Here is a 22,232-nt window from a genome sequence, read left to right as displayed (position 1 = left end):
GAGCATTTTAAACATAGTAGGGTACGAACCTTTCTTTCCACTGTCAAAAGGAACCCGTATTGTCACTAATAACATCCTGAAGAACTCTTTTTGAGGATCTGAGTGGAAAGAGATTTTGCTCGAGTGCATAAAATAAGAGGCCGCTGTCATGTGGTACTGGCGTAGGCATTTGCACATTCCCTCTACGCTCAGCGATTTATGGATTTTTTCAGGCCTCTCGAAGCAAAGGCACTGAGCCAGTACAGCAGTCCTCGTGTCATGCAGTCAGTAATGAGCTTCTTAATTAAACCCTGCAGGCCTGTGGCTCAATTAGGGCTTACAGACAAAGTTAAACTGATCAATCCTGGAAGTGCATCTGCAGAGCATGGCAGCTCTGACGGACGTACGGTAGAAGAGTACTTTGAAGAACAAGAGACTGATTTGATGTTCTGTACAAAATTTTCACTGTGCTTTCTATGGGATCAGCTGCCCTTCACCCTTTCAAACTCTGTATGATTGTTGTATCTTTGTCTCCTTCATGCTCGTCAAGGCCTATTAGCTTGCTCAATTGATGGGTGTATGATGAACTCAATGCTGTTCCCAAACAACTCCACTGTGCTTCCCAACCCACCCTGCCTTTTGACCTTGCTGGGGGCAATGGTCGAGTTTACTTATAGGACTAGGCGCATTCACATTCCTCTCATTTGCCTACTGTCTTCCATCTCTGGTCCTTACTAAACCTTGAGAACTTCCCTTTAACTGGTAAGGATGCTAGAACGTATATCTTGGGTTTCTGATTTTGGTTTCTTCAAAAGTTTCTTTCCCTTTGTGAATGTTTGAACGTTTGTCTCTTTGAATTAGTGTTTCTGTTGTCTTCAGTGACCGGATTGAATTTACCTCAGTGGAGAACGGAAGATGGGACCCATTTGATGGGTCTCGAAGTTAAATGCTTTTGAGTTGATGTCTTACCTCAGGAGTACCTAGATTCTCAATTGTTTGCGTACTATGCCTTAAGTGGCTAAGTCAAATACATTGAAAGAGATATTTGTCTCAGTAACAATTTGTAGTTCCTGTAACAGAGTCGTGATTCTACAGGATTTTAACCTCAGTGATTCATGATTAATTCCTATTCTGCCGGTCAACTGAAGCGAATTAGCCTAGGGTTTGTAATCCAGATTGTGCCAGCGCAGCTCCCAATAATTCCTTACTCTGACAGATTAAAATGGCTGGTAGACGCAATGACTGTCAGATATCGTGATGTTGATCGAAAGCCACCCCTCACCCTGCTTAAATCTCTTGGTTTTCAGGCCATGTCTGTTCCCCTGGTTTTATTGCTCATGCCATGCGTATTTTAGCTCTGAAAAAATGAGGACAGATTGCGGTGAGGGATAGGTAGAAGGGGCATGGAAACATATGAAGGTTAAAGCTTAAATGTCACAACAGACAAGTATACAGTGTAATGACAAAAGTAACTGATGTAAGAGTGTACAGATGGTGACCAGACACCCTGGGCTGGACCAGACTGCAGGACTGGGCATGTACAGTGGTGGGTACAGCTTCGTTGACGTGTTGCCCGCTGGAGATACCCAGACGGCTGGAGTCTTGGGTGCCTATTCCACCCCCAATACCCCTGGGGCTGCTCGCTGAGCGTAGTGGGACTTCTCTAGCCTCAAAAACCTTTACTTCAGCCCAAGTAGTGATAATGCTGTCGACAAACAAGGAACTGCTGCAGTGAAATTTGGATTTAGGCGTTTTTTTTTTATTTTGCGCATTGTATCCGGTGAGGGATCACGTGTCCAGTGCCTTACCCACATGACCTCATACCAGGACCAATCAAATGGTGTCGTTCCATTGGGGCTGAGCAAGAGATCGCTGGAGAAATCATTTTCCCTCTGTGGTTTTTAATTTCAGTCCTTTCCGAACGTCAATATTGGTGGCCATCGGTTAGGAGCTCTGTGAAGGTAAATCTTTTTAAATTTTCAAATCTTATGTTTCAAAATAACATTGTGGCCTGGTCAGTTATGATTGGTCTTAAGAAACGACGTTCTGTGTGTCCGTTCACTGAAAAATTAACCTTACAATATCTTTATGAATGATGTTCCTTTGGAATAATCCATTGGAATCATTCTTCTAGCCCCAAGTCTCCTACTGCTAGCAGTTTTGGGTCATATATAGGCTATATTTAGACTTTTGACCATTTAACATTAAATTAAATGGTCTTTACATCGGAAGAAATTTCTTGAAACTATAGGAATTATGTAGTCTAAGCCCTGTAGTCTGTGATTTGCTTTATTTGCTGTAGGTTGTGGCATTCGTGATATATCCGTATATTGTTCGACAATGATCTGTATGCCCCAGACAGTATGGCGTGAAGGATTGTGACTTGTGTGTCAGTCTCAGTTGCGATTCCAACCTTGATGGCAGTTCGTAACATTAAACGCTGTTCGGCCCTTTGATTAATGCTTCCAGAGAGGTACACAATTTTGTTCGTCGTCGTTACTTCAATTATCGTCATGGGTTCTTTATCTGTCACAATGAAGCGGAAGAGATTTCCTCCTAAAAAACTAATGGTGCAGAGTCTAACCATTGCTAGCTTTTTAATAATTTATGTATGAACAGAAAACGTTTTTACAATTTTTTAGGTTATTCTGAACCTGAGAACCTTAAGAGTTTCAATTGGTGTATTTATATTGTCACCATGATACTATCTTCCCAACATGTCTAATGGATTGTTGGTGTCACAGAATTGTCTAATTCACATTGCATTATAGACTCTTTAGAAAAACAGCCAGTTTATTTGCAGATAATGTACTGAAACGCTTTTTAAAGTGTCTAAAGATGCAGGGTTAAATTGGTATTGTGCTTTCTGCCAGCATGTCGATGATTTCAGAAATGGTTTTCACTGTGATGCCTGTAGACGGCCAGAGGTGTCTCCATTTAGCATTTCGGCACTTTCGATTAGTAGGCCGTTAGCGTAGCATGGGTCGTTGGTACCGATAGCCTGGATCTCAGATCCCTGGATCGGTTTTGCTTGATCTTGCATTGGCATTGCTGGGCGACTGAGCTCTTGATTATAATTTGGGTTGAGATCCAGGCAAGGGCGACTGATCAGGGCTGACAGTTTTCGAGCCGCCTGTCAGGCTGAGTAGGGGAGGGTGCCCCTGCAGACACGCGTACTGCAACAAAAGGCTCCTCTAGAGTTGTTCACATATGAGTGTTCATGCACCCCCTCCTCCCTCATAACACAACTCCAAGCCAAAGGGACCCCAGCCCTGGTGATGCTGTATGCCCACGGGGAACGTGTGTGCCAGAAAACCTACATTTTTTACAGTGAAAAGCTGTATTATCACTTGGTTTTAACATAGTGTGCTTGTACTGCATGATTAGGAAATTGATGTTTGGCTGAGTGGCCGTTTTAATCGATATGTTTCTCATGAAAGATTTTGATTGGGCAAATTACTTTATCTGTATCAAGGACTTTGTGATTGCTCATTTTGCGCATGAGCTGGGAATCCAATAAATGAAAATGAAGACTATAGGTTTATGCATAATTGGCTTTGCCTTAATCATAGTGTTTGTGTATATTCATAATGTAAGCTGGAGGATATGACTTTAAATATTTTTTGAAAGATAATTAAAATTCTCCCTTTAAAAACTTTTAGCTCCAGTTTACAACCATTTTAATAAACAATTAATCTGTCAATTATTTTGATTAATTAAGGCAAGACACCCAGGTGAACAGGGTAAAAAAATTAACTAATAGAGATCACCATACTTCCCCAGTTGATTGATTTACATTAAGAATTACAAACATTTTTTTTTTGTATTCCAAGTTTTCTGAGATGATGTTTATATATGCAAATGAGGCAGTATCTAATTAAATTTGCACTGATTTGCATAGGGGATTTTGGATATCTCTTTTTATCACTATAAATCAGAAAGTAGTGTCAACAGCCAAAAAAATAATAAATAAATAATAATAAATGTAGAATTTTTTTCTAGGAATTAAATGTTGTATAAAATCAGACAAAAATTATATATGAATGAACCCCATCTGCAAAAACCTTCAGAATATATAGATAAATAAAACTGTAAAGTTTGGTGTATGTAAGTGCTACTGAAGTGGAGATTTCCGGCTGAGAGCATGAGAAAAAAATCCTTTTTGAGAAAACGGCCTTTAAAGATATGTACTGTAATTGAAATGTAAGATGCAAATAGATAAAGTGCTGTAGAAGATACACATAAAAGTGTATTTTGGATGTTTTCTTTCCACTAGTCTGAAAAAACACTTTATGAAAAGCCAAAAAGCCCGAAATGCATGAAAAAAAACAGAAAGTTTTTGCTTGTAGTCTTGCCTTAAATGAATATTCCACATTGCTCTCTTTTTAAACAATTTGCAAAGTTATGTGTATTGTATAAAAATGTCAATATACTGTATTTAAAATATATATTTTATAAAATATAAAGATTATAAAGTATTTTTAATAATATTTTTAATAATGATAATTTTTAAGTTATCACTTCTTAGTTTATTTTTTATGTTTAATAAAACAAAAAGTGATGAAAAAAATGACAGTTTTACCTAAACGTTCTACCTAAAATACTTGGTGTTATTCTATATATGGAACATCCATCCTATTATCACAGAATCACAATCTGAAAATGCAGTTTAGATTTATATTAAAAAGTATTGTACAATTAAAAAATGTAGTACACAATGTAGTATTTGACATTCATAAACCGAGTGGTTACGAAAGGGTTCATAAGTTCATTGTGTATTTTATGACAATTTAGGATGAAAGCAACACTTTCTGCAGTCAAAAACTCCTTATGGCGTGGAATTATGAAGCAGGCTTATGGCCGGTTTATATTCGAATGTAATGACTGCCTTGGAGGATTAGGGCAGGCCAGATGACAGTGGATAGACTCAGATTATATTTAGCATTTTCCTCTTGCTCCTGTTATATTGCTTTGTGTTTTCTGTGTTTATAAAATTGCAACAGTCGTAGGAATCATACATTATCTTCCAACATTATTCCCTCTCTGTATCTCTAATGGCTGCAGATCAGATGCTCCCACCCTGCTCTTTATTCAGAGGTTTTAATTTAATTCCTCCCCACAGTTAGAGCGATGACCCATCATAAGGACCTCATCAGCAGAGAGAATATCCTCTCTTAGCCGACGCAATCATAATACAGATCTTCAAATCGGTATTAAGGGGACCGTTTGCACATATTTTACATTCATGAACTCTTGTGAATGTGAAAATCAAGACATTAGAAGTGGGTGGTCTGTTACTTATTTGCATACATCAGTGTTTATTTTTGAATATTCAGACTTTTCAGTTGCCATATGTTTATTATTGTAGAAAATAAAGAATGCTATTAGATATGTATAAAGACTTTTTTTTTTTTTCTCTTTGATCTTTTTGATCCTGCTGTAAATCGCAGTGGAAGTATTCTGCTGTGGGTTCATAATCCTGTTTGGAATCATATTATTTTGTTGCACTACATATATCATATTTAATCCTCTAGTTTTTCTTTGCCCACAACAGCAAATTCTCTTTTTGATTATTGTTGTTTTCATGTTGAGCATAAATACCTTTTGATTCATCTAAAATCTTCCAACCAGACATAGTCAAATCCTGTGGACTTATCACATTTTCTGCACTGTTTTCATCAAAAATCTGTGGAATTGTTTAAATGTAGTGCATGTTAAACAAAACACTTACTGGTGGCTGGAAGAGTGATCAAATTAGTTAATTATTTACACAAACATGCAAGGGGTGAGGAATACCTTTGATCGACAAGTGAACATATTTTTGATATTTCTGCTATTTTTATCACTTTTAGAAATGTTTTATTTTTTAAATGACCAGATTTGTTGTATTAAGAAGGGCTAAACCAGGACAAAATGTACAAAAAAACAAGTAAAAATAGTTTAGACAGCATGAACAATTTAATTTGGCTGTTGTTTTGGCCCTCTGAAAATAGTATTTGACAGTCTTTCAGGTCGATGAAGAATGACTGTGCTGCTTCCGCCACACTATACTGCCGATTATTCCTCCGTTACCTCCCTTCTTCCTGGTTGCTTTTTGTCTCTCATCCTCATGCCCGCCCATGGTTGTGATTTCGAAAGCAAGAGAAAAGACAAACTGCCTCAGGCTATAATTTGCCCTGAAATCTCGCATGAGCCAGTGTCTCCAATAAACACTGTCGCCTCTTGTTAGGCTCTCGCCCTTGATACACTGACAGGACTAGTGATGTGTTTAACACGATAAATCATGGCGCTTGATTTGTCCAGGCCTCCCTGCCAGCCCACTTGTTCGGGGACTTACCCCATCTTTCTGCCAGAGAGGACCACACTCGCTGTTCTATGTCTTTATGATTTAACATTACCTTAAAGTCAACATGAAAAACTCTATTCACAGGTTTCTGGTCTTGTTGAAAACTTTTCCAATTAAAACAATTCTTTGAAATATAAGCGTCTCATTTGTTAATCAAATCAAGTCCCAGTCTATATATATATATATATATAGAAAAGAAAATGAGCTGTGAATGCCATTTCATGTTGACTTTAAAGGGATAGTTCACCCAAAAATTTAAATTTTGTCATCACTCACTCACCCTCAAGTTGTTCCAAAACAGTTTCAAGTTTTGTTCTTCTGTTGAACACAAAATAAAATATGTTAAAGAATGATGGTCAAACAGTTGATGTTGGAAAAATAAAAGGATTACAATGTAAACGATTATTATTGTGTGCATAAAGATAATGTTTTGGTGGAACCCGCCTTGTCTTGTAGATGGTCTGCTCGTGCGCTTTAACCTTGCGCATGAGCAGATACGTTTCCTCACTAGATAAGTTTTTCCATTTGCAAATCCCGCCATGTAAATAGCAAATTCGCCATGGCGCGAGCGCAACTGGCTTTTAAAGGGAATGGGAGATGAGACTCTGTGTGGTTTATTGCACGTTACGCCCAAAACACACCCATTACTCATTAAGAGACTAGGTGCAACCCATTTAGACCATGCGCTGGGCACGCCCACCATTTTTCTTGTCGTTAAACTAGCAAAAGTGGATTACTTTAACCGTGCACTTTAGACCATGCACTTAGATCGTTAAAATAGGCCCACATGTTTCACTCGGAAATGCATCATATTGTGAACGACATTTCAGGTTAACTTTAATGTCAGGTGACTATTTTGGCAAAATTGTTTCATTACAGTATTTGCCCTTTCTCATTATCATGATTTTGTCAAAGGAGAAATTAAAAGTACACTATGTAACTGCATGCATTTAGCAGAAGAACATTGTTTCGGTTGTGCTTGGCTCTGCGTGACTGTAGATCAGGGGTCTCAAACTCAAATTGGCTGGGGGCCGTTGCTGTGATTGACACCTCATAGGAGGGCCATTTTAATATTCAAGCACAAGAAAATTTACTTTCCTTTGCATTATTTCTCTTTTACATCAGATATCATTTCTAAAATTTAGATCCGCTCTAATGGATAGATCCGTTTAGATCCAGACAACAAGATCTCTGATGGACAACAAAATACTCCCTGAAACTTCCTAACTCTTCCATCCAGATAGCGGAATTCCCTATTCCCTATTACTGTTTTTTCTATTTCTTATGCGTTCCATTTTTATTATGTATTTGGTTCTTCTTTATGTAAAGCACTTTGAATTACAATTGTGTATGAAATGTGCTATACAAATAAAATTGCCTTGCCTAACATATTTTTGCCATACTTAAAAAAAATTAAACAGCAGTGTCTCTATCATTGTTACATACAGTTTTAACAGTTAGTGCAAATATTTCCCCTTACTTTATTTTAGCTTAAATAACATCAAAATTTTGCACTGAACAACACTGAACAAATGCAATCCCTGAATACATTTGTACACTATTATATTTCTTGCCAGACACCTGGTAACGCTTCTGCTCACACAGCTGAGCCGCATTTGTCCAAGATGCAGTTTGTCGCAGTTTTTCGAACGTGTTTCGGTGGTTTAAATGGACTTGCGCGAGTGCTTTTACTGTAATTTAGGCAAATGCGTTCATAATAGAAGCGACGCGCATGTGGTGCGGCATGCTTGTTTTTACAGGCACACCTATGCCACTGCCAACTGTTCATGTGACAAGGACCAACCGATGAGCTTCGGCCTTTCCGTAACAACATCGAAAGCTCAGCCGAACAGCTGATCATAGCTGTACAGGGCGTGTTTTTTTTTTTTATCTCCATAAATATATAGAGTAGTAGAGCTAATGCAAGGACTAGAATTTTTCTTTTGCTGAAACTTCGTTATCGTGGAGAGCGCAGTTCATGGTTCCATAGCAACGACAGTTTGAGACCACTGCTGTAGATGAATATGGTTCTTTCTCACAACTAAAACAGAGAGAGAGCAAGGGAGAGATTATCCTACTGCTCATAAAAAAATCACTTCTAGGCTCAAGAGATATAATGGAAAGGATCTCAAGCTGACTAGCTAAAGACGTTTTAGTAGCTATACCCAATAAAAGACAAAGTACTTCCTTGAAAATAAATTCCAGCACAGTGCTACATTAAGAATAGCTAATTCTTTACAATGAACTCTGTTAGAGAGCTACTTATGGCAATTTATCGCTTCAGTAAAATACATTACTCACCTGTTGAGTAATAAAAACGTCTCCGTCGCTTTTACATTTCAAATCCCTCAGTGCGCCATCTCTGAAAAGAGAAACCGATGTTAATTTTCATTTTATTACGAGTTCTTTCGCATTTTCTTTTTGCCAGCAAACTCTCATTTTTTTTAAATGGGTGATTCCCTGGAGGTTCGAGATTTAACATGCTCCATGTCAACCTTTCTCACTTGTTGTGACAACTAACCTATGCCATTCCCACACTATACACACATCAAAGTAGCCGGAGCAACTCTTCTCTATTTATGGATATGACGTGACACACACGGGTGAGTGACGCATGTACGCAGTTTCCTGCAAAAACCATATCCCATCAGGTCTAAAACAAACACTTAAGCTTACCATAGTGAATAAGGGTAAGAATAAAAACAAGTTTTGTAAGAAGAACTGATAATGAGCACAAAAAGTTACATAGTGTACCTTTAAATGATTGTACCCTAGTGTTACCCACACTTCTATTGTTTTGTGATTCAGCCAACAGGGGTCAATAGCTTTGAGCAGTTGACAAATGGCTTGTTTATGTAGTCTTCTGGCTCCTGATGTTCAAGAACTTTTTTTCCATTTCACAGTAATTAGAAAAACAGCCTGTATGGTCTGAAAAAGCATTTTGATTTATTTTCTCATTGTTGAACTGTTTAAATTGCAGTGGTCATGTGAGGAAGTGGGATGTTTGTTAGTTTCTGGTTGTGTGGGAGTGAATTGCAGCCTCAGGTTCTGTCTCCTATTATTTTCCCTATTACAAGGTCACACCGTTGTAAGCAATAGGGTTATTATTTTTCTTCTCCTGTTATAGCAGCTATCAAAACACCAGATTTAAATGTTCTTTGAATAATCTTTTTTTTCTCTTTTGTAATAATCTTATTTTTCACTTTAAATCTTACATAGTCTATACATCTGTATATTTTTCATATCACACATGTAATTTGTCTTCATGTATCCATTGTTTTTAGAAAGTCCACAGAAGTTAAGATATTTTTGACAATAATCATTGAGATTTTAGCTATTAAGACAGGTGAAGTTGAGCACAGAGACAATGGACATGCAAAACAGTTACGGGACACTGGCAGCTCAAGGTACATCTGCAAAATTTAATTTAATTAAATAAATTTTAACATTGCCAGTTGAAGGCTGTGTATAACACAGATTTGTACCACATTTTAGGGGTCAGCGCAATGTAGCAACTTAAAGGGATAGTTCACCCGAAATGAAAGTTACTGAAAATTACTCCTAATCATGTCATTCAAGACATGTATGACTGTCCTTCACTGTTATTTTAATAGAATTCATATACTTTTATAGTATTTATTAATATTTTGAATTATCTTTTATTTAAGTTTTTTATTTTTGTTGTGCTTTTGTCACTTTATTAGATTTTTTTATATATATATTTTTATTTCAATTTTGATTATAATAATTGGAATACTTTAATTTATTTTCATTTAACTGCCATGGCAAAATTTCTAATTTTCATTTAAGCATTAAGTTTTTGATCTAATATTTATATTTTCATTTTCATCTTTATTTAAATTTTTTATCATTTTTAGTTAATTCTATCAGCGCTTTCTTTGTGTCTATTCAATTAAATCAAAAACAGCCAAATGGGGTCTAATGTTGTGACTCCAACATTCTTCAAATAATCTACTTTTCTGCTCCGCAAACAAAAGAAATGCATGGCTTGGTTTGGAGTAAATGGCGAGTAAATGCCTGTATTAAAGGAGCCATATTTTAAAAGGTGCTATTTTAAATGTTTATTAATTTGATTATTGAGTGTAGTAGAATATGGTTTAATGTTCAAAAACACATACAGTACATTTTTGCAGCTCCTCTATTCAGTCTGTCTGAAACGAACAGATTTCTGCAAAGCCCTTCCTTCTGAAAAGCCCAGTGCGCACTGATTGGCCAGCTGACCCAGTACATTGTGATTGGCCAAACATCTCAAGCTTGTGTCAGAAATATAACGCCCCTTACCATATCAAGAGCTTCAGCTTCTAAAGCATTTGTAAAAACACAGTTAATAATGTCATGGGTTTTACCGTATCAGTTTTGAGCCCAAATCGGATTCTGAAAATGCGGATGATCAAGCCGATCGATCGGAACCAATTTTGCAAGCACGACTTGAGCAGAACGTTTCGCGGTGGTAAGTACTCTGAGTATTGCCGCCTTTGCTGGTGTTGTAGCCTGCTCTCCCAGGTTTAGGTCCTCTGTAAAATGCGCCGTGCGCAAGCAAACTTATGGATTGTACTGCTCAGGACCAGCTCAGGCCCAACAAAAACTGTTTTGCTTTCGCATCCAAACACACAGCATCTCTGCGACATTTGCTGAAACCTCACCTTCTTTCTTTGTGTATGCCTTTGGGAGGCTTTATGCTAATATTTCACATTGTGACGTAAAGTTTGAGGAAGTAATATCTAGATTCAATCTAGGCATTTTTAGGCATGTCTGGAACAGTGTTGTGAATAAATCCCTGAGTTTTCCCTGGGAGACTGAGCTTTCTAACTTTGCAGGTCATATACTTGCACCAACAGATACATTATGCACTAAAGGAAAACATTAAAAAGCATCATATGACCCCTTTAATTTTTGGATGAACTATCCCTTAGAGAAAGTTGAATTAATATTGAATGTGCAGTCATGTGTGTTTATTTAATCAAAATTTAGTCTGAACTGTTTTTTTTTTTTTTTTTTACTAAACAACATAATTTCACAGATACTGTATACAATGTTTGGCTGTTGGTCATTTATATGAATTAAAATGAGACAGTATTGTGCTGCTTTTGAAGCAAAGTGGAGAGAGATAGAAAAAGGAGCATTTTGGGAGCACTGCTTGACCAAGCGTAAAGCGTGATTAATTCAATAGGTACCACAGAGGAAGGGGCCAGAAGCTCTTTAGAGGAAGGGCTGACCCACTTTCTGTATCCTGCGCTTCAGCAAAGACTGAGCTTATCTACCACTGGGAAGATATCAGACTTATGATTAGCATAAAATAGAATTAAAATGTGAAGTATTTCAATGGCTAATTTTTAATCTGCTCATACTTTTTTGAAAAGCAATGGAAATGTGCTTGCTAAATACATACACTTTGATATCAAAAGAAAGTGGTTTAAAGCACACATGCCATTTAAGGTAACATTAGTGTGTTTATGCAGCCATTGCTTTTGCTCTGATGACTGCTGTAATCAGCCCACAGATGTAGCGTTCAGATGTCTGCTGAATTCTGCGGGCTGTTGTTCACCCGACCATGTGTTTGTTCTGTGTTTGGGTGTTTTTTGGGCACTTTTGACCCTGTGGACTTTTAACACTTTCATTAGTTTATTTAATTTGTCTACTAACTATATGCATGCCTCACATGATTCTGTATTTTTGTGATTTTATTTTTAATTAATTTTTTATTTTTTTTTCTGATATAATTGTTTTGTCTTGCTATGACTAATTTCATAGCTAGATGTATACTAAATGCACACAATAAAATTTTTCACAATTCTTGCTTATTTGGCAAAACTACTGAGGATGCACAATTTAAATATCATGCTAGTTGTTTTAGAGGCAAAATTGTTGGTTCAGATGGCCAATCCTTATTTGTGTACACATTTTGAAGTGATTTGTTTCACATTCTGTTTTGTATGGAAGCTTGTTTCTGAGAAAAGGAGTCAGAATTGCGAGATAAACTAGCAATTTTGAGAAAAAAAGTCCGAATTGTGAGGAAAAAAGTCAGAATTGTGAGGGGAAAAAAGTCAGAATTGCGAGATATAAACTTGCAATTGTGATAACTCATAATTGTGAGAAAAAAAGTCAGAATTGAAGAAATAAAAAAGAAATAAAAAAGGTAATTGCGGCTTTTTATCTCACAATTCAGAATTTTTTCTCACAATTGTGAGATATAAATTCGCAATTGCGAGAGAAAAAAGTCAGAATTGCGAGATATAAACTTGCAATTGTGAGGAAAAACTCAGAATTGTGAGAAAAAAGTAAATTGTGAGAAAGTCAGAGTTACGAGATATAAACTCACAATTCTGACTTTCTCACAAATTACGAGTTTATATCTTGCAATTTCTTGTTTTAAATAAGAAAAAAAGGTAATTGCGACATTTTATCTCACAATTCAGAATTTTTTCTCACAATTGTGAGAGATAAACTCGCAATTGTGAGAGAAAAAAGTCAGAATTGTGAGTATATCTTGCAATTATGACTTTATTTTTCGTAATTGCGAGTTTATATCTCGCAATTCTGACATTATAATTTATGAACAATGTCAAAACTATAGAAGCTTGTTTATACCACTAAATAAAAAAGGTAATTGCGACTTTTTATCTCACAAATTTTATTTCACACAATTGCGAGATATAAACTCGCAAAAATCTTAAAGGGTTAGTTCACCCAAAAATGAAAATTCTGTCATTTATTACTCACCCTCATGCCGTTCCACATGCGTAAAACCTTCGTTAATTTTCAGAACACAAATTAAGATATTTTAGTTGAAATCCGATGGCTCCGTGAGGCCTTCATAGGGAGCAATGACATTTCCTCTCTCAAGATCCATAAAGGTACTAAAAACATATTTAAATCTGTTCATGTGAGCACCGTTGGTCAATATTAATTTTATAAAGCAATGAGAATATTTTTGGAGCGGCAAAAAAAACAAAATAACGACTTATTTAGTGATGGCCGATTTCAAAACACTGCTTCAGGAAGATTCGGAGCACAAATGAATCAGTGTGTCGAATCATGATTCAGAACGCGTGTCAAACTGCCAACGGCTGAAATCACGTGACTTTGGCGCTCCAAAAAGCAGATTCGACACGCTGATTCATTTGTGCTCCAATGCTTCATGAAGCAGTGTTTTGAAATTGGCCATCACTAAATAAGTCATTATTTTGTTTTTTTTTGCCACTCCAAAAATATTCTCGTCCCTTTATAATATTAATATTGAACCACTGTACTCACATGAATTGATTTAAATATGTTTTTAGTACATTAATGGATCTTGAGAGAGGAAGTGTCATTGCTCCCAATGGAGGCATCACAGAGTCATCAGATTTCAACTAAAATATCTTAATTTGTGTTCTGAAGATTAACGAAGGTCTTACAGGTGTGGAACAGCATGAGGGTGAGTAATAAATGACAGAATTTTCATTTTTGGGTGAACTAACCCTTTAAATAAAAAATGAAGGTGGTGTAAAGTTTCCTAGACCAAATTAAATGTGACCTTCATATGACAAAAATAATATTTGTGCATTTAAATCAACCCAGTGTCTGAAGAAACACTCTATTATGTCACCTCCAAGTATACAAAGAAAGAAGCACTTTAAAAATGTAATCCTTCAGGCATTCGTAACGGTTCACTAAACATGATCATCTGAGTAATAATATTCATGTTATTCAAGCAGCTTTTCATTGAAGCACCAGATATGGAGCATTAGCATCACATAAACGATAAGATTGCCTTTCCTCAATCCAAATTTAGTGTATGCGTAAAGTTGCCACAAGGTGTTAGCACCTCGCCCACAGCATCCATGCTGTTTGTTGTCTTACATGCTGATTTAATTAGATAAGATTTCATGCAGGGTTGAACTTGAAGGCATTTGAGATTTAAGTCATCTGAGGAGGATGAAGAACTACAACATTAAGTGAGTCATGAGGAGAAGTGTGGAACATTGTTTGCTCTCTGTGACCAAGCACACACTACAGCTAAATACAGTTGCCACTCTTAATCCTGTTTTGTACGCACACGGTGATATCTTCAACAAATTCCAACCACATTTACTCCGAACAATGTTTTCCTGATTTGTAATTAAAGGAATTTAAATGTGGTTGTCACTTCCAAAACATTGCATTGCATTTGTGGTGTGTGTGTGTGAGTTTCTACACACTATGACAGAAAATAGTTCAGTGTTGAAGAATAAAACATCAAGCGTTTGTATTCAACCCAATTTTCTTTGTAATTACTTTCCTTTTTTACATTATTTATTCTTGGAGTGAAATGCTACAGAGTTTCTCTGTACCCATTTTCAAACAAGTTTTCTTTTGATTTCTCTTGTGAAAAAAGAAGTACGCTTTAGCACACTTTTTAAAGTTACTTATTAGGGGTGTGATGAGACCGTTAACTCATGGGACGAGACACAAGATTGAGTTCACGGGAACGAGACGAGGCAAGATTTTTACACATTATTTTTAAGAAATCCTCAGTGACGAAATACATGACTACAAAAATAGTCTGCAGGTGCATTTGAAATGTTTTAACTAATCCTCTTGTAATGAATGTCATTTCAGTTCTACTTTCTGAGTATGCATTATCCCTTTAACTTCTTCAACTTTTGACCTCCTAACTGAACTCCTGTCCTCAATTTGATCACAGAAATAAAAAAGCATAAATAAAAATGACTAACACAGTTTTCGCGTGTCTTATTAAGTGCAAACATTAAACCATCCATAATCAAAGTACTCTCTTATATTCAAAGTGCAAATAGAGAAATTTTTTTTCTTCAAGCTTGATTCAGAGCTAAGATGGTTACAACTACACAGCCCAGCCTAAGATAACTTTCAAATTGGGAAATATTTTGCATGCATCAGGGAGATGCTTTCATAATACGGGGTATTGAAATCGCTTTTGATTGCATGCTCGTGTTTTACTTTCGCTTTCCCGTGTACCATAAAAAGCAAAATGAGCGGTGACATATTCTATCGTAATTTCACACTCACACTCCGTCATGGCAATATCGCAAGACGGCTTTTCACCTCGTCAAGAAATCTCGTCACATTTTAATCTTGCAAAATCTCATGGCATGAGATCTCATCACACCCTTATTACTTATTACAGTACTTCATCCTTTAAAACAATATACTTAAATGCTAACTGAATGTAATGTTAATTGCATGTTTTCTGCAATTAAATCATTGTATTCTAATTTAAATTTATATCAAATGGTATTAGTTGAACTTAAATTCTACTTACTTGTCAAAAAAACATTCTTTATATCTAATTGCATAATTCTATTGTCTGACAAGCATTTTTGCTGAACTAAAATATACTTTAATGTAATTTCTATCGAAAATTGTATGTAATCCATTTAAATATATTTTTATTTACACATATAATGATGTTGCAATTTAGTACATTTAAAATGTACTTATAATATCAAATAACACACTACAGTTGAAGTTATAATAAAGTACTTTACATGTGCTTTAGTAATCAAAATACTTGTACTTTTTATTAAAGCTTGACGATATATTATTAAAACATGATTATAAGTCATTACTTTGATTTTACATGATATAAATCAGTACTTTGAAAAACTTAAGTACACTTTTAAAAACAAGTACACAAGTGTTTACTTAAGTCTTAAAAGTGAACTCTCTTTAAATGCACTTAAGCGGCTTTTTATTACATTAATATTATAATATCTGCAAGTATAGTTTTTCAAAAATATACTTAACAGTTTTAAAGTGCACTTCTTTTTCAGAAGGTTTTCTCAGGTCAGGGGCTTCTTAAAATGGAGGACACCCATTTGTAAGAGTACAGGCTGGTTCACTTCTGTCCATTTGCTTTGTTGCTTCTGTGTGCTCTTAGCTCAGATTAGAATTTTTATGCAATCTGTGCTAAGCAGGAGATTTGCGGACAGCTGGCAGCTCATCTCATATACCCATGTGAATCTGTTCTTATCTTTCCTTTGCTTTCTCGATGCGTTTCTCTCGCACATAACCCAAACATTTGTGCTCAAAACTTTGCTCCGCACATCTCATCCTTGAGCACGTATGCTATTTTTCTTTCATCGTGCTTTTTACAGTCACCATCATTCACTTTTTGCTCTCTCTTTATACTGCGCTCCATTCGAATGTCTGGCAGCTGCACTGGAACGGCTTAATGTTTCAATCTCTCAATCGCTGTTGATCCCCAGACCCACATGACGGCATAAATCACTGAAAAAGGGACAGGTCTGAAGCTGTGCTGAGGAGTTAGGATTTCCCCCTCCCTCATGAGAGTACAGACAGATACTCATTATAACCTCTGAGGATGAGAAATCATCAGAGGGATCAGAGAGACCCAAAATACAGATTCGGATAAGCTGAATGTTATGAATTATTACACAAAATGGAAAATAAGTTGTTTTATATGACCTTGTTCATGGTAAACCCACATAAATCTGCAGATTTACGCAGAATTGAAGAGGCTTGATGCTTCTTTTTTTATTAATTTACTTTTTATAATTTCTTCTTTAGTTCCATGTTCTTAAATGATTTTAAAATGCCATGTAAATTAGTTTTAATTGAATAGAATTGGTCTTTGGAATGTATAGAATTGTATTAATGAATGCAGAAATCAGTTACCGTCTTTGTCTAACCATAATATTGTCATCAGTATTGTGTTTGTGTTGAGTGTTGGTTATTCTCTCTCCAGTATTTTTGGGCACTGGATCTAAATCTTTTTTAACATGAGTTTACTGAGATCATTTTGGTTTTAACTCTATTGGTTTTGTTCATGTATTTTCTTACACTGGCTTAATAGCCCATGAAGTATTGTACTGTATGCTAAAAGCCGAATGACCTCAGCAGCTATTAGATTTTGAAATTAATTTGAGATTACTGCCTGGCAACAAACATATTTAGTTTGATTACTTGTGAAGTGCTCCCTCTTGTGTTCAGATTATGAATATAAAAGGCTATTAATGACGTGGCATTGTGGTGTTAAAGGAATGTTCCATATTCAATACAGCTATGCTTAGTGCATAAGAAAATAGTTTGACTTTTAAGTAATTAAAAAAAAATAATTAAACATACAATATACTGTGTATGTATATAGCCACTTAACATATTAACATGAGGCTATAGTGAGATGATCAAAGTATATTCAGTCTTTACAGGAATTACAATACGTTAAACTTCAAGTTCACATTTCTGTTTTTAAACTCTCTGGAACGGACTGTATACTTTTTTACATTAACTGTAGAAAGAAAAAAAATTGCAGTTTTTTTTTTATTTTTATTTACACTATTGTTGGAGGACAGCAAGTGTTTTTTTGTCCCATTTGTTTGTCTTTTTTAGAAATTAATAGCCTACTATTGTTCAGCACGGATGCATTGAATTGATCAGAGTGACAGTAAAGCCTTTTTTATATAATTTTACTGTTTCAAATAAATGCTTCTGTTCACCAAGAAAAATGTATCATCACAAAAATATTAAGCAGCAAAAACTTTTTTTCAATGTTAATTATAAGAACAGTTTCTTGAGCACCAAATCAGCATATTAGATTAATTTCTGAAGGATCATGTGACACTGAAGACTGGAGTAATGTTGCTGAAAATTCAGCTTTGCATCACAGGAATAATATTTTTATATATAATATATTTTAACATTATATAAGTTATTTAAATTTGTAAGAACATTTCACAATGCTATTATTTTTTTCTCTACTTTGATTAAATAAATTCAGCCTCGGTCAGCCTCGAGGCTGTGTTTATTTTAAACGAGTCGAGATTATTTTTTGTGACTGTCACAAATGTCACAAATGCTGAGCCTTTCAACAGAGGAACATTCCTTTAATTCCAAGCCTTCGTTCCTGAGCCGAGCCAAACATTCTGCAACCGTCTTCATTTCTCATTTAGAAGTCTTGGGCTCTTTATGACTCTTGTGAATAGTTATCCCATCCTCCCTTGCAGGTGACTGGTTGGCTGCTGAACCATCATTCTCGTCCTTCTCCTGGGGAATTCCTGTCACGTGACCATATTCCTGCTTCACCTCCACTCCTAGTATGGAACCCAACAAAGTCCAGTCAGAGGGCGGGCTGAATGTGACCCTGACCATCCGGCTTCTCATGCACGGCAAGGTAAGCTGAGCCCGCAGAGCAGTACAGAGAGAAGTGGATGGGGGTAGGTTGGTGATGTCACTGCAGAGTGTGCCTGAGGGATGTGTCCTCTCCTGACCCACTGTTTCAGGACAAGGTGAATCAGGGGTCGTCAATACCAGTAACCTTTTAGACTCGTTAAATCTCTGTAAACAAGGACTGAATATAAATAGAGCCATTTTTGTGAGGGAATTTGTTCTTACAAAACTGTGAATGGCCAGAATGTTCTGTTTATGCTTGCAAAGATTTGATTGGTTCTTTTTTTATTCCTGCAGGAAGTGGGAAGCATCATTGGAAAGGTATGTTAGATACAGACATTGTGTGTGTATATATGTGTGTGTGTGTACGTTTTAAGCACTGAATCTAAATATTCAGTTCTTATTTTTGCTACAGAAAGGGGAAACTGTGAAGAAGATGCGTGAAGAGGTATGTTTCTTTTCACTAATTCATTTGACCAAAACCCTCTTGTTCTGTTGAGATTGGCTTTGTTTTTCATGTTCATGAATTACAACAACCTCAGTGGTGTAGTATGTCTAAATATAATAATATTAATTTGAAATTTACATGTTATTTTTACCTGTTAAAATAAGATAGAGGAAAGTATTTTAAAACTGCACCTTTATGTGTGTTGTTGGGCTATTAAAAGGGTCTCGGAGTCTCTCAGACCCCAAGCAGAACAAGAACATGATGGTTAACTTGACATTTGGCATCTTACAGAGTGGCGCTCGCATCAACATCTCAGAAGGAAACTGTCCTGAGAGGATCGTCACCATCACTGGACCCACAGATGCCATCTTTAAGGCCTTCGCTATGATTGCGTACAAGTTTGAAGAGGTGCTGTCTTGAATACAGTATTTGAAAATCTCACTTAACACAAACAAACCACTTTAACACAACTGACCAAAATGTTATTTGTCTATGTTAAAGCCAAGGGTTAGTTCACCCAGAAATGAAAATTCTGTCATTAATTACTCACCCTCATGTCGTTCCACACCGGTAAGACCTTTGTACATCTTCAGAACACAAATTAAGATATTTTTGATAAAATCCAATTGCTCAGTGAGGCTTGCATTGACAGCAAGATAATTAACACTTTCAATGCCCAGAAAGCTACTAAAGATCAAATTAAATCAGTTCATGTGACTACAGTGGTTCAACCTTAATGTTATGAAGTGATGAGAATACTTTTTGTGCACCAAAGAAACAAAATAACGACTTTATTCAACAATATCTAGCGATGGGCTAGATACGAATCAAAGCTTTACGAATCTTTTGTTTCGAATCAGTGATTCGGAGCGTGTATCAAACTGCCACATAAAAAGTCACATAAACCATTAAAATTTCAAAACATTTCAAAACATTTATGTCATGACGAAGATTCGTTTACTGAAATCATGTGGCAGTTTGATACACGCGCCGAACCACTGATTCGAAACAAAAGATTCATGAAGCAGTGTTTTAAAATCACCCATCACTAGATATTGTTGAATAAAGTCGTTATTTAGTTTTTTGCCGCACAAAAAGTATTCTCGTCGCTTCGTAACATTAAGGTTGAACCACTGTAGTCACATGAACTGATTTAAATATGTCTTTAGTAGCTTTCTGGGCATTTGAAAATGTTAATGATCTTGCTGGCAATAGAGGCCTCACTGAGCCATCAGATTTTATCAAAAATATCTTTGTATTCTGAAGATGAACGAAGGTCTTATGGGTGTGAAACGACATGAGTAATTAATGAATAATTAATTTTTGGGTGAACTAATCCTTTAATGGTACTGTATACACTACTATTCAAAAGGTTAGTAAGATTTTTAAATGTTTTTAAAAGAAATTTCTTATGCTCACTACATTTATTTGATCAAAAAATAGTTTAAAATGTAATATTGTATTAACATTTAAAATAACTGTTTTTCTATGTTAATATACTGTAAAATGTCAATTATTTGTGTCATGGCAAAGCTAAATTTTTAGCATCATTACTCCAGTCTTCAGTGTCACGTGATTCTTCAGAAATCATTCTAATATGCTAATCAAGAAAGATTGGGCTGAAAACAGATGTGTAGCTCAATTTTTTGGAAATTGTGACTAAAAATTCAAGATTCTTTGATTGATAGAAAGTTTAAAAGAACAATTATGTGCTTTACTTTACTGTAACTTTTGATTAATTTAATGGATTTTTACTGAATAAAAATATTAATTTCTTTCAATAATTAATTTCAAAATTGGCAATACACATTTTTAAATAATCTGATCAAATTAAAAGTACTTCATCTGTTTTGATTTTCTTCTCTATTTGGAACTTGATGGACAAACCAAAAGTTAAGATTAGTCTGGCTTCAATGCACAAACATCTTCACAAAAAACAAACAAAGCAACAAAAATTTAAACTGTGATATCTGATTAGATTAGCCACATTGTTGTTGCAGCTATATTAAAGTTTTATTGCTTATTATGTAATTATTTTCTGATATTTCTTCAGGATATAATCAACTCCATGAGCAACAGCCCAGCCACCAGTAAGCCCCCTGTCACTTTGCGCCTTGTGGTGCCCGCCAGTCAGTGCGGCTCCCTCATTGGCAAGGGAGGCTCAAAAATCAAAGAGATGAGAGAGGTACGAAACTGCCATTATTCTCACTTTCAGGTCAAGGATTGCCATTGAATTTACTAGCCTATGCAACTTTACCAAGCCCATCTTGTACTGTAAATAGGCAATACTGTATGATAGGAGTCTTCAACCACAAAGCCACAAACAATGTAAATATATTAATATGCCACCAAACACATGCTATTATAGCCCAGACTAAGCATGTGTTCACACTTGGCATGCTTGGTTTGATTAAAACGAACCCTGGTGCGATTGCTCTGTTAGTGCGGTTCATTTGATTAACTGTGAACGCTCCCATCAGAACACTGCTGCGCACCAAACAAGCGGACCGAGACCCTTGAAAAGACGGGTGTACTTCCAAATGAACTCTGGTGCATGTCGAATGAAATATGAAAGCAACACGGACCAAAGACATGTAAACAAACCAAAAACAGGACACGATGTCACAAGATGCAACCCTTTTAAAGGACAGAATGCTCAAGCATACCTGTTTTTTTTCGTCATAGTCATTACAGTTCGGTACAGGCATTAGAACCGCGTCTCCTCGCAGCAGATCTTCGTTTGTGTTTGTGTGAAGGTGAGAATCCTGTTGCTTTTGACTCCTTTACACATTTTATAAGTTGCTCAAAATACCATCATAACTAGGCTATGCATGTACAACGAATGCATTTAGCCCAGCACACAGTATTGTTTTGGATGTTCTGTAATTTTCGTCACTAAATATACATCATAAAAGCTGACCAATCAGGTTGTTAACGTATCCCTATGCTTTTAGGTTCGGTATCTTTAGGTTTGGTGTTGAAAATGCCAATGTGAATGCAGACCAGGACTAACACACCCTAGAAAAGCAATTGTGACCCTAAACCACAAAACCAGTCATAAGTCGCATGGGTATATTTGTAGCAATAGCCAACAGTACATTGTAGAGGTCAAAATTATCGATTTTTCTTTTATGCCAAAAATCATTAGGATATTAAGTAAAGATCATGTTCCCTGAAGATATTTTGTTAATTTCCTACCATAAATATATAAAAAAATTATTTTTTGTGAGTGGATATGCATTGCTAAGGACTTCATTTGGACAACTTTAAAGGCAATTTTCTCAATATTTTGATTTTTTTTTTTTTTTT

At 35.9% G+C, this 22,232-nt stretch overlaps 1 protein-coding gene across 1 annotated transcript in view; it reads left to right on the top strand.

Moving 5' to 3' along the window:
- Window positions 1-22,232, top strand: part of pcbp3 (poly(rC) binding protein 3) — a 49,238-nt gene that overhangs the window by 14,752 nt on the left and 12,254 nt on the right. The window contains exons 2-6 of the mRNA XM_067409337.1: window positions 18,313-18,479; window positions 18,773-18,796; window positions 18,891-18,923; window positions 19,215-19,331; window positions 20,977-21,108. Of these exons, the coding sequence (XP_067265438.1) occupies window positions 18,405-18,479; window positions 18,773-18,796; window positions 18,891-18,923; window positions 19,215-19,331; window positions 20,977-21,108 (381 nt within the window). The 5' untranslated portion in view covers window positions 18,313-18,404. The remainder of the gene's footprint in view (window positions 1-18,312; window positions 18,480-18,772; window positions 18,797-18,890; window positions 18,924-19,214; window positions 19,332-20,976; window positions 21,109-22,232) is intronic.

This window comes from Chanodichthys erythropterus, chromosome 14 (genome assembly GCF_024489055.1).
Source record: "Chanodichthys erythropterus isolate Z2021 chromosome 14, ASM2448905v1, whole genome shotgun sequence".
Lineage (NCBI taxonomy): Eukaryota > Metazoa > Chordata > Actinopteri > Cypriniformes > Xenocyprididae > Chanodichthys > Chanodichthys erythropterus.
Note: the sequence above shows the minus strand (reverse complement) of the source record. Positions and strands in the feature narration are given on the sequence as shown.